This window comes from Notolabrus celidotus, chromosome 16 (genome assembly GCF_009762535.1).
Source record: "Notolabrus celidotus isolate fNotCel1 chromosome 16, fNotCel1.pri, whole genome shotgun sequence".
Lineage (NCBI taxonomy): Eukaryota > Metazoa > Chordata > Actinopteri > Labriformes > Labridae > Notolabrus > Notolabrus celidotus.
In genome coordinates, this window is record NC_048287.1 from 20,371,671 (window position 1) to 20,388,208 (window position 16,538).

Consider the following 16,538-nt stretch of genomic DNA (forward strand, 5'->3'; position numbering starts at 1 on the left):
TTAGTCATTTTTTTCTACTTATATGAGCTTTGGTTTGTGGCATACTTTACAAAACACAGAGAACAGATACACTTCTGGATCAGTACAATTTACATGTATTCCTCTGTCTTTTAAGGTTCAACTCCTATAATCTTAACATTTTGTTTTTAATCCATCCATTCATCTATCACCTTGACCACTTATCTCGTGTGGGGTCGTGAGGGGCTGGAGCCTATCCCAGCTGACATTGAGCAGAAGACAGGGTGCACTGTAGACAGGTCGCCAACCTATCACAGGGCTGGTTCTTAATCTATAGTCATAATTTACAACCTTTATCACCTTACCTGCGTCAACTTTTCCATTTAATGCTCTTCATCAATCCAAATCCAATCTTCCCTTCTGTCATCAAAACTAGTTTCACCTTCAACTGCCCAATCGAAATCTAACAACTCATATTTGATTAAAAAAAAACCCAACTTTGACGTCACAATCAGTCCAACCCTGTTACTGACGTCACATGAGAGAGTTCTGAGAAAAAAACGGACTCAGGAGTTTCATCTCCTGCCTCTGCCTGTCAAGTCATTATGACTGTGTAAACTGATCAAAGCTATTATTCTTCCTTTCTCTACTCAATGCTAAATTTGTGCACAGCAACAGGAGTTCAACACTTTATGTAGTTTGTTATAGGCAGACAATCTCGGCTTCTTCCACTTTTTTATTTCCCTCTTCTTCTAGTCAGATTGTTTAGACATTAATTAAAACATTCCACTAATGGCTTTGTAGCTCTCTGTGCAGACCAGACATTCATATAATTCCAGTCACATACATCACGTAACAGCATTTATATAACAAGCATTTTGAGCATGTTGGAGCTTGTTGTGATGCTTTTATAAAAGGTGTCATTTCTGCTCACAGTTAATAACAGAAAATTATTTGAGCTTCGCTGGAGCGTCAGAGAGAACAGCACTGCTGTTTTAAATCCATTAGGGCCCTAAATAAGGCATCCTATATTTGTTCTCTCTGTGTAATAACAATAACACCAATAAGAGCTTGACAAGGGTAGTGACTTTTGACCCCTTCACTCATTAATTTGGGAATAACTCCCCTGCTTCTTGTAGCTCCCAGACATTTTTTCTACATCAGTTACATAAAAGCTTCCTGGAAAACATAAAAAAAATGTTAATTACTGACACAATATGAAGAAGAATACAGAAATACATCAATTAATTAATTACTGATCATTTCAATGCAAAAACCATGCTCCTGAAATAGCACTGGAATAGTACCTTACACATTACGTCTCCTATCTGTACATGAATATGACTTTTTCACATGGACAGTTTTGACTTTCACACTTCAGTCGGTAACATGATCGATGAGGATGGCGGCGTCACGGCCGACTGGTGAAGCCAACCTTGAATTCCTTCAAAGTTTGAGTTGCAAATTGTGCCGATCCTTCCTTCATGTCACTTTAGACCTCAGCAGATGGTTCAGACCAAAATTTTACCTCTGCATGAAAGCTCCCACAATTCTGTTTGTGACGCTGCTGCCAAAAGATCCATGTTGCACTCATGCGGATTTTCTCCTGCTGTTCCTGCAATGTCCTGATGATGTTCAGCAGATAAGCACAGTCATCTACCACTTTTTTGCTTCTCGTATAAAAACAAACAAAATAACAAATAAAAAAAGCCCAAACATTTCTGGTTGATCCCGTGTAAAAGCCATATTCTTGGTTCCCGACCTAATGTCCTCACCTAAACACCAAGAAAAACAAGCAAATGAAAGGATTCAGATATTAGTGTTTGTGTTGTGGCAAACAATCATTTGGTTGATTGATAAGTCAATATTTTTTTTTAACAGTGGAAACATATAATAATAATAAATTGTGATTTTTTTAAGGTCTCTGACACCTGAATGTCATGTCAGAGGATATGGTGTTTCCAGACTTTATTGTATTTATTTTGATTTCCATATCTTTGGATTTTTGACTGCCTGTGTTAAAACAAGATATGATAATTGCTATGATAATTGTCATTTCAGACAGTTTAAGACACTGTTCAGTTTTTTTGGCAGAGAAAATATGTATTGAAAAATAATTAAAGTAAGCTCTTGGTTTTTGGATTGAGCAGTGTTAAAATAATAGTTATATTTAGTCTTAGCAACACATTTTTATATAGATATTAGGGGCCACAATTATTTTTTGCTTTGTGTTTCAATGAGGACATTTCAAGTGAAATTTATCTCACTTGGCACAGGTGTCAATAAGTGTTGTGTTGAGTTCTTTGGACACTGATCAACACAAATGAACGCATAAAAACAATCATAAAAATGTAATTCATGCAGGTTTTTAACAGCTTTTAGATATTATACAATCATACCTCTAGTGTGAGGCTCATGGTTTTGTACTAAGCACTGCTGAAATGACTTCAGGGACTTCTCAGGCAGTCAGATGTTCACTGTCATTGTACAAAACATTGTTGGTGAAAAGACGAGCAGAGGCATGGCAGCCATCTGGAAGTTTTCTGCTTGAGTGTCCGACCACCAATCTAAATTGCTCTGTATTTGTCACACACTGACAGTGACAGACTGATTGTAGTCTGTATTAATCATAAAAGACTGCCAAGCAAAATCACATCAAGAGGTTTGTAGGATTACTTTGCTCATACCCTTTATAGAGTTTGATTTAGAGAGTCAGTCCACCTTTATTTTGAACCAGTGAACAAACAACAGCACAAGGCAGACTTGTTAAACATGACAATGTGACGACAGTGTTTAAGACTAGAGTAAAAACAAGATTTATAAAAAACAGCATAGAAGTATACTTATGGTTATGGGAAAAGAACCCCTTTAGGGCGGACAAGAGTCTCACCCTGTCTGGATTCTATTTACCATAACCACCTGCTAACTATAAATGATCCCGTTTATTACCCGGCTACTAACTTAAGATGCAAACACGTTGTCAAAAAATATGAATTAAAAGATTATTTTATTGATTTAAATTGATTTATGTATACAATTTAAAAAAATAGTCCCAGTGATTTGGCAGTTAGCGTTCCATGGTGATGGATTCTTATCTGCCTGTTGTGGTCGATTAACATTAACCTGTCCTCATTCAGCTCTCCTTCTCTGAGCTCTGCGGTTCACACATATTTAAAAATTAATAAAGCAAATGTCACAACTTTGAACCCTGCTACTATCGTCACCATCGCTCATGGGTTAAGTTACTTTGTAGAGATGGGTAATAAAGAATTGCTCTCACCTGCTCCACTCGTTGCTAATATTGCTGCACAGGATTCAATATGTAAACATCATAGACTGTATAAAATATGGACGTAGTATCCGTGACGTCACCCATCTGTTCCTGAGAGCTGTTTTGAAGCAAATCGACGGCAGCAGCCATATTGGTAATGCGGAACTCAACTAGGCAGAGTGTGACGTAGTGTGAGTCTCTTAGCCAATGGCTGTGTGTTCCCGACTGGGAGTCACGTCAGTCATGTCCTTATTTGGGCAAAACTCATAATCTTAATATCTTCTTAACCGTCACGTTAGAAAAAAATTCACCCCCCGTACAGTGTGTGCCATTAGAGAGATTAGCGTTGTAGGGCCAAGCCGTTTTTTGAACCAGGCTGTAAACATGTTTATTAATGCTGCAAAGATCGTCTTTTCCCCATTCATGTCTATGTGGTTTCCGGTGTTTCTGCAGCCAGCCTCAAGTGGATTTTCGATGTATTGCAGTTTATATCACTTCCGCATTGGCTTCATAGTTTGAGACCGGAGTTTGCCGCTTGGTAAATATCCGTATTGTTAAGCCTGCCGATCAGCATGCTAACCGAAACTAGTGTTTAAGCCACATTGTTTACCAATATGATGCTAACAGAAACTAACAGAAATATACAACCTCTCCTTATGGTCTGTGGAATCATCATGCAGAAGCAAATGTGTCGGAACTCTTTTCCCCAGATTGATTTGACATGACGTGTGATCAGTTTGCCTCTGGCATTGCTCATGTTAGTGAAAGTTAATGACTGTCATCAAGGGGCGTCGCCAGGAATTCTGGGGCCCCTGAAAAGATATCTCAGTGGTCCCCATCACCACAGCCAACCCTACAAAATATAACAATGCTGCTATAATACTGGATTATTTGCATTAAACAAAAATATATGCTTAAAACTATCCTGGTTAACTGACTCAAATCTAAGCTACATATCAATATTATTATTATGATTTTTTACAATTTATCCAAATGTAACTGCACAATATTGACCTTCAGACTGTCCACCTCTGTAAACAAGATTATTTGAAGCCAAGTGACTTGTTTAATAACAACAAGGGGGCATTATTTGGTCTAATCTAACTTCATGAAGTCAAATAAAACTCTAAAAACCTACAGTTTACTTTTAATTAGTTTCAGCTACACTTGATGCTGTGAAAATATGACAATTCACAGAGCTGATCAATCTTTTCTAGAAAATAATTCTCAATGTTTGTTTATTTATTCAGACAATTTTAGTTATCTTATTGCAGCTAAGACAAAACAAAAGAAAAGTGTTGTAGAAAACACTTTTTTTTCCAGGCCCATTAAGGGCCCCCTTCCCACTTGGGCCCTAGTTTAGTCAGTCCCATTTTTCCCCCCACTACGACACCCCTGACTGCCATCAAGGGGCTGTCAAGGGGTTTCGACCAATCATAATCAAGCATCTTACACAGCCTGAAGATCAGTAAGAAAGCTGGGTAATAAAGGTATATAGAAATACAGAACACAGTTATTTTGCGGATGCTTTGAGCAATCAGGCACAAAAGTTGATAGATCCATGACCCTAATTAATCCATAGGGAAAGATCAACCTTTTTAAAGTAGATATGGTGGATATTTCATGGGTTTAAAGTGCTGAAGTTTGTGACCAAATTGAGTGCAAGTCAGAAGATCAGACATCAGCCCCCTCAGAGTATTGTGACCCAACACATTGATTTGATTTTTAGAGCAGAAAAGTATTATGCTAACAGCAGCATACTGTGCTGCTTTGGCAGTAAAACAAGCAGTTTGGAGAAAATGAGTCCAAAATAGAAATAAAGGACTCAGGATGGATGGCTAAAAAAAGGAGTGGTGGGTGTAGCAGGGACTCATTGTCTACTGTAACTACACCGGCCCCTTTAATGGTGAAGACATTAGATATAGCACACATTGTACGAACACTCTGTAGTGTCAACAAAAAGCTGTCACATCCTGCAATAATAGGATGAACATAATGCCATAAGTCAGACTGGTGTTTTTGCATTTTGAGGGTACAACTTTCGAAGAGCATTTGCAAAGAGCAGGTTTAACAGTTTTGAGTAGTAATAGTGACTCCTGAATTTGCACCAGCAGCATCAGTAGGGACTAGATTGGTGTAAGAACATTTATTTTATTGTGCATTTTCATTTCTCTCAACCTCAATACTTGGTCTTTGAAAGCAACTGCTGCCCACACAATGTACCACTTGCTTTGGCGGAGGAAAAAAAAAAAAACACCACCGCACATTAATGCAAAAATAACAAATTATCCCTTAAAGCGATGATGATGAATTCAGTGTCAGGCCAAGCTGACGTCTCTGGTGGATAGATGGATGTAACGTATGCAGTCAAAATATTTATCCACTCATGTTTTTTAGCAGCCATGACTTCGCCTGAAAACATTTCCTAATATCATGTGAAACAACAGGATCCTGAAGGCTTTGTCTCCCACATACTGCACACTGCATATGGTACCAATTGAACAGTTTTCAGAATAGGAAGAGAGACTGAACTGCATTATCACTCGTTCTAGTGTGGTAGTTGCCATGGAGACGAGTGTAGGTGGTGTACTGTGCTGTACTCGGTGCTGTACTCCTTCCCCTGTCCTCTCCCCTCTTCTGTTGCCCACCCTCTCTGTTCTGCTATCTGCAACATCCGTGTAACTTTCAGCCCTGAACAACTGACTCCAATCTTCCTGATCTGTTTCCATGTGAGCTCAAGAATCACTCTCTTTCCTGTAATCGTGCCTCAAAATAGAAAAAGAAAAGCATTACGGTTGAGACTATTTTAGGCTTCCATCTTGCAGATTCAAAAGGTTCACAGGAGTATCATAATCTCTTGTTTTATTTGCATAAGTAGGAGGTTAATTTATGATTTTCCCTGACAGACTGGTGACCCCTTTTTGCCCTGCTTCAATCCCTCAAATCTGTCATCCTGATTCCATAAAATTCTTTCTTGCTGATCGTCCAAGTTTTTCTGCATGCATTGTCGGTCTTCTTCTTTCTGCAGACCAGTTATTCTTTTTATCAGTTTCCATGGAGATGTGTGTTTCTGTGTGTGTGAGTGAGAGTTGAAAGTGAAAGTGTGGGCATGTGTCATTTCCAGTTTATGTTTTTTGTGTAATTTTTGAAGACTGCATGTGCTGTCTCAAGTTAGTCTTTGGCCTTCGATTACATCACTGATGTTTGCTTCTCTATCTGGTTTTAACAAATCTTATCCTGCTTCCTCCAGAGCTTGTCTTTTTCTCTTGTTCGATGCAGCTGGATTGAACATCACATCAATAGGATAACCACAGGGAACATAAATGAAATCTTAGCAGGATCATTAAAGTGAAATTACCTCCGAAATGCAAGTGCAACCACTAAAAACAAGACCGTAAAAACATCAAATGTTCATCTGTTACCCCTTTAATTAAGTAGGTTTATCTTCTTTGTATGTTTATTTTTATCAAATCCAACCTTTGATCAATCCAACATTTATTCTCCACCTGCATCATGTTTCAAACAAATAAAACTAACCGGTTAAACCTTCTTTATCAGGCTTTATGTAACATCTTCTGCATATACGTATATGCCCACGAAATGATCTATGACACACTCAGAATTTGACAATTAGCAATCCAGATTTATGTAACATGTTTACATAGCAGATATCAAAATAAAAGCCCTTTGAAGCAGAACAATAGCAGGTGCCCCCACACTTCTGCACCTATACGGTGTGATACGTTTGTAAGACTGGTTGGCATTTTCTTCTGTATCCAAAGTAAACTGATAATAGTCTACTAAAACACAAATGAGTCAGAGGCAGGGTTTTATTTCTCCTATGGCTAGGTGATTGGGCTTCTTTGTAAAATGACACACTTCCTCAAAACAATACTTATACCAGGTAATGTACAGCCAAGTAGTTACTGGTTTTTAATATTTTACCACCTCCATATTCGTGTTGCGCTGTTTCCTTTACAAGACTCAAATTAAAAAAATGTGACAAAAACATGAGACAATATTGATCGTTCAATTCTGTCCAAAAATGTATACTAAAATTTACCTTTAAAGGGGTTCAGAATCTCAGCCAAATTGAAAGCACTGTGAGGAAATTTAATGTTGTGTTGATTCTGGTGACCCCCTCGGATGAATCTAGTGGTGGTTTTCAAGGATGAAGACTGCTTATGCTGCTAATCAAAGAGGCTAAAATAGCTTGCAGCAAAGTTACAATACAGTAATGCCTGTTCTTGGTGGAGTGATATGAACACTGTATTTCTTCATGTTACATTTGTTGCTGTAAAAGAAAGTGTTGCTTGCTCTGCATTTCCTGGCATCCGAGAACCCTTCATATTTCCTGAACTGTCAATCAAACTGGATAATGCTCATCATGATTTCAGGGAGCTGATTTCATTATTATTATGGCATGTTCTTATGTAAAAAACAGACTTGTAAGCATCTGAACTTTTTCTTTACCTTGCTTCTGAGGCTGCTTTGAATGGCCCTGAGGGTCCCTTGTGCTACATGTTAATCTGGTTTATTAATGGCTTGATTTGTCTGCCTTGGGCATTATTTTGTTCGTAAATATTGTTAATTATTTTGGGAATGTGATCACTGTGTCTGCTGAAATTATGAAGATCCTGAAACAAGATTTAGACACTCTTAAGGGCCTCTGGGTTTTGAACTAAGTGGGAACTAAAGCAGGGTTACTTATGCTTCAGTAATGCATATTTTACAGCGTTACCATTACACACTGGATTTTGGGCTTTTTAAGGCGCCCCGGGATCCTGTCAAGGGATGTGTAGAGCCACTGTCCAGCTGACAAAGAATAAGCTAATTTTGTCTACCGTTCCCTATTTGTTTACAAAATCCATTCAGGAGCTGAGCCAGACTCTTTTGACTGGGGTGGCCAAACCAGATCACTTACTTTTGCAGGGGTGGCAACAAGTGTACACACATGATGAAAAGCAAGTAAGTACATTTCTGTTTGGTAGAATATTTCTCTGTTGTAACAATGGTTCTTGGCAATAAATCTGACACTGATGGAATGCCTGTTTATCTCCCTTTCAAATGGTGCCACATTTGTAAAGAACAGGGATGAGTTGAGTATGTGGGTTGTGCCCATGAAAATTTCCCCAAATCTCCTCTGCCAATGCCAAACAGCTTATTCTGCCATTGACTCTTGTTTGGTGCTGTTTGGTGGATTGGAGGATTGAAGTCTGAAGAAACAAGACATATTGGCATTTTAACATTTATTTATTTAACAAACAGGAGCCTCAGTGACATGTGGAAGAAACATACTCAGCCACAACAGCCTGGCACCTCCTCCTCATGCTGGTCAGCAGCCTGGTCACACACTGTTGAAAGTAATGCAATGAAGTGGCAACATTTCAATCTTCTTAGCTTAAACCTTGAAGGACTAAATAAAAGATGATTGTCTAACGTCCCTTTTTAAAGTATTAACAAAAGGAAAATAGGTTACTTTAAAATGCAAATAAAGCTTTCGGAAGTATGTTGCAAGGTGGCCCAAATTGTAAAAAGTCAAAAGTCAAAAAGGCAATCATTGTTTAGGATTTTGAGGTGGACTGGGGTGGCATTCACATTTACAGTATTTCTCAATTGCTAAAACACATTTCTTCCATCCACCACGCTTTTCTCAACACTATAAGCACAAAACCCAATTTTCAAACTACATTCACCAAACCTCTGACTCTTCCTGCAAAACCAAACAATGTTGTCAGATCATACCCAAGCAGCAACCTCCGGTCTAAAAATATGAGTCAATGCGGAAGTGTTAGAAGCTGCAGTTCATCGAGGATCCGCTTGAGGCTGACTCCGGAAGTACCGGAAGTCACATACACATGAATGGGGAAAAGACGATCTTTGCAGCATTAATAAACATGTTTACAGCCTGGTACAAAAGACGAGTGTAGTCTGAATAGCTAATTTCTCGACGTCCTCTCACTGTGAGGGGGGTGAATTTTTTTCTAATTCGGCAATTTCGAAGATATTGAGATTACTAGTCTTCCAATGAGAGGCACAGCTGCCTGTGGGAACACTGCAGCTGTTGGCTAGGAGGCTCAAAGCCCGCCTCTTTACGTCACACTGGCTCGACAGAAGCAATATGGCTGCCGCAGCCATATTGCCACAGCCGATTGGTCTCAAAACAGCTCTTCAGAAACAGATGGGTGACGTCACGGATACTACGTCCATATTTTTTACAGTCTATGATCATACCCCAAGTCAATCAAAATTAAAACAATAATGAGCAGTCATTACTCACTACATAAACAAGTGAAAACACAATGCTCAGGACATGAAGCTGTAGAAATAATGCTTATTGTTCGTTCACAGGAGGCTAAATGTATTTTGCAAAAAAAAGAAAAAAATAATATTTTAATGTAGCACCTGTATACAGTAAAAGATAAAGTAAACACAAATATAAATGAGAAGAACATGGTTTATCACAGTAGCTCGAATTTCATCAGAAGTTACTGTTCTTCGTCTGTCTTCATTCCGCTCCCCTCCTCTTCCTCCTCGACCACCTCTTACACGCACTCTTCCTCTGCCTCTCAGATTATTTCTGTCCATTGTACAACCTTCAACAACCAGTGCTCACTGAACTGGCTTATATTGGTTTCCTCACATCATGAGCCACAAGTGTGATCAATTTTGAGTGGTTGTGTTTAAGCTGTGACACCTGTGCTTCAAATGTGTTTAACTTTTGCTACCTGTTCCTACCATTATGCAACACAAGTGCATCACAGTGCAACATGTGTTTCAGTGAGTGAGAATGTGTTTGCAAGTTGTGTCTAACAGGTGAAAAGTGCTTATGGTTTTGCCAAAAGAGTGACTGATTCAATACATGGGTTCAGATCGCTAAGGAATTTGGTTCAGACAATAGGGTTTAGTATTTTAGCAATTGAGAAATACTGTAAAGGGGGTTCATGGCCACCCCTTGGCACCCCCTGGATCTGCTCTTGTATTACATCTGCAATGGAACGTGAACGTGTTTTTTTTGCACTAGTTATAACTTTTTGTACGACGTAAACATTTACCAAAAGTATAAAAAGCAGCATTTTCTGTCTTCCTAGTGCATGGACACTTTCCTTGGGTGCAAACTTGATCCTTGTGTAACATCCAACACATGCAGATAAATTAAAAACCCCTTGTTTTCAAGAAGTAACTCATCTGAACTTGGTCATAGCCTACTCCCCATCCTCACTCCCATGTTAATCACTCAGTGGGGCTCAGTGGGCGTCCGGCCGTCATCGCTCCGTGTTATTTTCGGATGTTACAAACTCCAGAGATGGTAGAGCGCGGGGCGGACTCGCCTGCCTTTGGAGGCGTTGGTTTCTGTTTCTGTCCATCTCGCGCGCTATCTCCACCCTCAAGGGAGATATTTCTCCGTTTACCGAGCACCTTTTTTTTTTCCTTAACGCACTGCTGCTAAATCAAAATTAGGTGTGACGGACGGACTGCACGAGCTCAAGGGACACCGCGGCAATTTTGGCACCGGATTCCCCCCCATGCACATCATCGTTATGAATTTCTGGATTGTGGGGATGTCGTTATGTCACGCAGGGTGAACTACAGACGCTTTCACGATTAAATCACCCGAGTTGGAAGCGAAAGGAGCACGTAAAGATGTGCCCAAATCAAATATTACTCAGATGTTGCCGCGCATCTTCGGGGTTTTGCACGTAAATACCTGTTTGGACATTTATTTTTTACGCTTCTTTGATTTCGGTGAGCGTGATGTGCAGTAGATTTCTGTGGCCAGAGTTGGCTTCGCCTACAGGCTTATCACCTTGATCATTTTGAGCATTCAGTATGATTTATGTGCAGCTTGTTGTAACCGTACAGAATCAATCAATGCGTCGTTAATCTCTGCAGAGTGTTTTTAATGCCCTTATAAGTGGCACATAATAAACTAATTGACTCGATACATCGTTAAACCAAACGCGTTAACAGTTCAGATTTTTTTCCCTGATCGTAAAGCGAAGCAGGGGCTGTTTGGAGTCACATGTGCCCTGGACAAACAATTAAGATGACAAAACCCATTTACAGAAGAGATTGTCTTTATTATCGAGGAAGCTGCACTGAGATCCAGGATTGTACCATAGTTGGAGGACAGAGAGCTGAGAAAGAAGAGAGGCAGGAGAAGCAGGGGAGAACTGCTGAGCTGCACAACAGAGCCGAGAGGAAAGCCTTGGCTTCAGTGATGGACTGAGCAGAAGGTGACTGGAGCCCAGAGTACACCTGACAGAGGCATGTATGGACAAACTGCAGCATAGGTGAGAGCAGGAAGGAAACTGCTGCCCACGTTGAACACAGCAAATTGGCCCTAATGATTGAAACACATCTATCTCTCACAGAGGACAACACTGGCCTTTTATTTGGAAACCGTCGCTCAGGTCTGCACAAACTGATTCTACCTTTGTCCCAAAAAGCACCTGGAACCTCAACCCCATCCAAAGTGCCCCGGGGGCCCACCGGAGTCAGTCTGCACCCACAGATGTGACTAGGCTTGCAAAATTTCTTCTCCAGGAAGTCCCGTGATTCTGGGTAAGTGTCTGCATTCAGAAAGTAAAGTGACTTATTCCAGATAACTTAGAAATGCATGTAATATCCACAACATCTCACTCTAATCAAGGTGCTAAAGGTGATTGACTTCTTGACTTTAAGCAGGTGTGTTTTTTCAGTACAAGCAGCACGGGTCTGTATATATTTTTAAGTGAACGCCATCACCATCACATTCAGGTGCTCAGGTTCAGTGTATGTGATGCATTGCAGGTCAGTTGTCCTCTGTGATAAGTTCAGTGAAAGTGGGACATTATGATACCAATACGGAGAAGTAAAGCATAAAAACCTGGTGCCAGTGAAAAATGTCTTTAGTTTTTTTTTTTTTCCTGGTCAATCTTATAGGAACTACTTATGTTTAGTATATAGAAAATAACCTCTATAGGCTGCTTTGGGAATTTGGCACAGAAGCAAAATGAGCTCTTGTTCAGATTAGCTTGCTGTACTGTGAGGCTGCCCCCTCCACTTCCAGTGGGCTGATGGAAATTTGATAGGACCATTTATGGAGGTTTCCCACTTATGAAGTGATGATTACACTCAGATTTCTTGCAGGGCAGTAAGCTATGGGCTGAGCTTTTTTTTCTCTTTCTCTTTCGATTTCTTTTAACTAATTATAGGCTTTTGTTATATCTGCTTTCAAACTATTTTGAAGTCAGTTTTCTTGGGTGAGATGTCTGCTTATTTGCACAAAATAGCAGACATGAAGTCTCACATGCGTAAAGCTGCAAACCAGGTGTCAGGGATTCAGTTTGTTTTGTGTGCAAGGTGCCTTTACTTGCCTTATAAACACATAACGGACATCAGATCGTCTATGATATGATGGCACAAAATGCAGCATGTGTTACTTACCCCACGCTAATAAGTTTATATTTATTTATGTTATTAATATAACAAGAGATTTTAAATTGGATCCCTGCATAGAACACCACACCACTGTCAAAAGGTACAGTTGTCGCAAGAACAGGTTGATTGACACTCTTGCAACCTGATTCAATTTACCTTAAGTGCAATTGCTCATAACCACCATTGGCACCATGTTGTAAAAATGTGCCCCACTTTTACTGGAATTTCCACAGAGATCTGTGATTTCAGGCTGATCACATTTCTGTACGATTGAATACGTTTTGATGCAGCACAAGTATGATTTTAATAACCCTCAAAGATGGTATGATTCTGTATTGTTGGCCCCTGCATTAGCAACCAAAGCACTGGGTAGAGAAGATCTCCAGTTAATGAAATGTGACTCTGCGACTGCACACTTGACAAAAAGAGATAAATCCATCCCACTCTGAGTGGTTGGCCCTTGCGGATGTTTCTCTTCCTCTTTAGTATGAAACGTATTTAAGATATGAACCATCATATACACTTTTAAGGGAACCATACTGTTGGTTTAGCTGCATTATAGAAGGGAGAGATTCATGGAAATCTAATCTTTTCTGGTTCCTCCTGATCTGCTGAGAATCTGGACTCCTTGCAGCTCTGCCACAGTTGTCATCTGGGGGCCTGACAGCCGGCATTGAGCTGATTCGACTCCAACACCAAGTTTTTCTGTTATAATTCTGCTGCTCTTCAGCCATCTTCAATGCAACGCATGGTGGGAGCTTTCTTCCGCTGCCAAGGACAGAAAGGCTTTGACAGTCTGAATTTTCTCTCTTAAAAAAAATTGCTCCTGTCCTGCTATCTTCTCAAAATGTTTTCCTTTGCCTCTGGCCATGTCTATTTTTCTTTACCCTTCTCATTCCTTTTGAGCAGCCAAAACATGGAGGAAATAATTTAACTCCTCCAGTGATTCTTCTCCTTCCTGAGCCTGTTTTCACCTATAACGGCCTAACAACAAACTACCTCAGAATATTCAACTGTTACCTCCTGTAGAACTGATAAACCTCTCCTCATACCCCCCTCCATTTATTCTGTTCCCACTACTGGTTAGCACACAAGTGGGCTAAAGTTGTATTTACGATAAAATGGAGGCTTACATGACTACTGTCATGAAAGAATATACAGTAGTCAGTCTTTATGATACATACCGGCTGTTTTTTGACAGAGATGAGCTGAATTTCAGAATTTCAGTCAAAAGAAGAAATGAGAAAACTGATATGTCAGTGGGAATGCTAATCAATTAATCATAGTAACAGCTTGTGGTTAAGCAGCATCATGACATTTACCCCACAAGGCTATAAAAGGCAGCTGTGTTCAGTTGAATATTGCAGGTAATTCAAGTACACAGTTTCCTGTGGCTGGGGTAGTTTGTGTACTTGGGTTTTGGTTCTCAGATGATTTTGTGGCACATTGTCTCTTATGTGTTATCATTGCATTTGAGTCACAAGGATTAATAGCATAAAGATATCAATCCCAGATGATCCTTGAAAAAGGGTAATTCAAAAAGACATACTGTTGCTTTAAGGGTATTTCCAAAATCCTAAGAGAGTTGTGTTACTACTAAAATGAAAAAATATCCCACTTCATGCAGGATGTAAAAAAAGTTGCAACCCAATTTCTAATCAAAGTTTTAGCCATAAGCTACATTTCTTTTTCCGACAGGGTCCAAAATGATAGATTTATATGTTCATGTTTTGTTGCATTTTCTACATTCTTTTTAATTTCATTGACGTTTTAATTTCAGTGTACAATAATGTTCATTTTTCTTTCCATAAACAAGATACAATCTGGACTTTGTTGTTGCATGTGACTATTGGTCCACTTCTTATAAAGACTAAGAAACAAAACCTTGTGTCTGTGCCATATAGCTTTATGGACACATCTTCAAAGTCGTGGCTGCCGCATCAAACTCAGTTTGGGTTGGTTGGTCAAGCGGAGGTTTGCTGTGGCGGACCTGGAGTTTTAACCCCAAGTGAGTCAGTTCGGCCCCACATTGGTGGAAGTCTACTTTTACTCCTGTCATCTAACTTCCCTGCAGCTTATTTTCCAGTCTGTCTCGCTATAACATGATTTTCTCTGTTATATCTATGTTTTTATATGTCGCCCCCACCAACACAGCTGTAACTACTGGTTAATAGACGGTTTAACACATGCTCCAGCCTCAGCTGCGATGTCCTGCTCTTTCTCTCTCTGCCATGGCTTTCCAGTGCTTTTTACCGCGATGAAACCTTTACAACAGTGCCTCCATATATTGAGGGTATTTTACCACTCAGTCCTCCAGCGTAGCATTTCTCACCCTCTGAGCCCTGCTTTGTCACACTCCCAGAGTTTTATTTTGACATCCTCCAGGTTTGATAGCACCATTTGCCTTTTACACTAGCTTTGATACTCTCTGAGTCTTCCTCCTCAATATGCTCTCTTTACTTCTCCAGATGAAAGCAGCCATTACTTCTCCCTCCAGGGACAGGAAAGGAAATAATTTTCAGATTGTTAGCGCAGCTTGTAAATCTGTTCTTGCATTTAATACATTAAGACCCACACACCATACAACTTTGAGAAACAAACAAGAGGCAGTATAATGTAAAAAACACACACATTACTTTCAGCTGTGATTCATGTGGAGAGATAATACAGAAAAATCATCTCAGAAAACAGAGTGAAGAGCTTGAAATTGCTGCTCGATCTTCATTTAGACAGTTTTTAGCTGTTTAATTATTGTCTGTTCATTTTCAAAGCTCACAATAATGTTTCTGAACACATTAGTGAAAATGAAGGTAGTTTGATGGAGAGCAGTGCACAAGCTACGATCATGTTCCTATGGTAACTAGGCCACACTACCCTTGGCTAGCTAACACACACACAGACGCACACGCACACACACAGGCAGGCAGGCAGAAGGACAGGAAGGAGAGAGGTGGGAATGCTGGAAGCCACACGTGATGAAGACATTGTACATTTTATTGTTCATTTAGGTTATTTCAACAACGTCAATGATATTCATATTAAAAAAATCTGGGTTTGTTAGCCTTGAAAACTCTCTGTGACACTGCAGTCACTCTTTTTTATGTTCCTCCAAAAAAAAATCTGCTTGCTAGTTTTTCAAGCTGAAATCAGATTCTTTCCCATGGCTCCCTGGCGCCTACACTGGCCCTGCTTCTTTAACCCCTCCACCCACCTCTGCTTTCAAATACTGCGGCTCTGCCACTTCTGTGTACTTTATATTTTCTTGATGACAGTGCTGCTTCTAAACATAGTACTAAAGTGTCTCTGAACCCAGTCAGAAGTGTCACTCGTCCCTTTTTAGCTCAACTTTTACATTAGTGCCTTCATCATTTCAGTGTGTATGTTGTTGCTTCTAATGGAGCTATACTTTGTCTTCAGGTTAGTTTTTCTGTGACTGGTAGTGTCATCACTCAAAAGGAAATTTAACTAGTGAAACTAATGAAACAGTTTATCATATTTACAAGGCGGCCATTTTTCTCAACACTCAGGGTTGGGAACAGTACTGCTATGTTATGTTTAACTAAAGTTATTTTTAAGTTGTTAGGTATCTGACAATTGTATCTTTTCAAGCCACCAATGGCTAATTAGACCATATGACAAGCTGAAACCACATACATGTATCTTCATCAACAGCTAATAATATTATTCAACCTCTTCTTAGATAACATTTCACAACAGCATGTCCTAACAACATGCAGGTGTTTGGTATTGCGTTGCATCGCGTTGTTTTGTGCTGTATTGCTTAGCAATAAGTAGATATTCAGAAATCGAAACAATGTGGCCCCAACATTGCATGGCTTTTATTGCTCGAGAGCTGAAAACCTAGAAAGTTAACAATGAAATCTAG

At 39.7% G+C, this 16,538-nt stretch overlaps 1 protein-coding gene across 4 annotated transcripts in view; it reads left to right on the plus strand.

Annotated features, from left to right (window-relative positions):
• Positions 1–10,499: 10,499 nt before the first annotated feature.
• syngap1a (synaptic Ras GTPase activating protein 1a) overlaps positions 10,500–16,538 on the plus strand; it is a 47,480-nt gene continuing 41,441 nt past the window's right edge. The window contains exons 1-3 of one of the 4 annotated variants that reach the window (XM_034705703.1): positions 10,500–11,523; positions 11,605–11,794; positions 14,557–14,660. In XM_034705703.1, coding sequence (XP_034561594.1) covers positions 14,561–14,660 — 100 coding nt within the window. In that variant the 5' untranslated portion in view covers positions 10,500–11,523; positions 11,605–11,794; positions 14,557–14,560. The remainder of the gene's footprint in view (positions 11,524–11,604; positions 11,795–14,556; positions 14,661–16,538) is intronic. The other 3 variants (XM_034705704.1, XM_034705702.1, XM_034705705.1) reach the window with 3 other exon arrangements.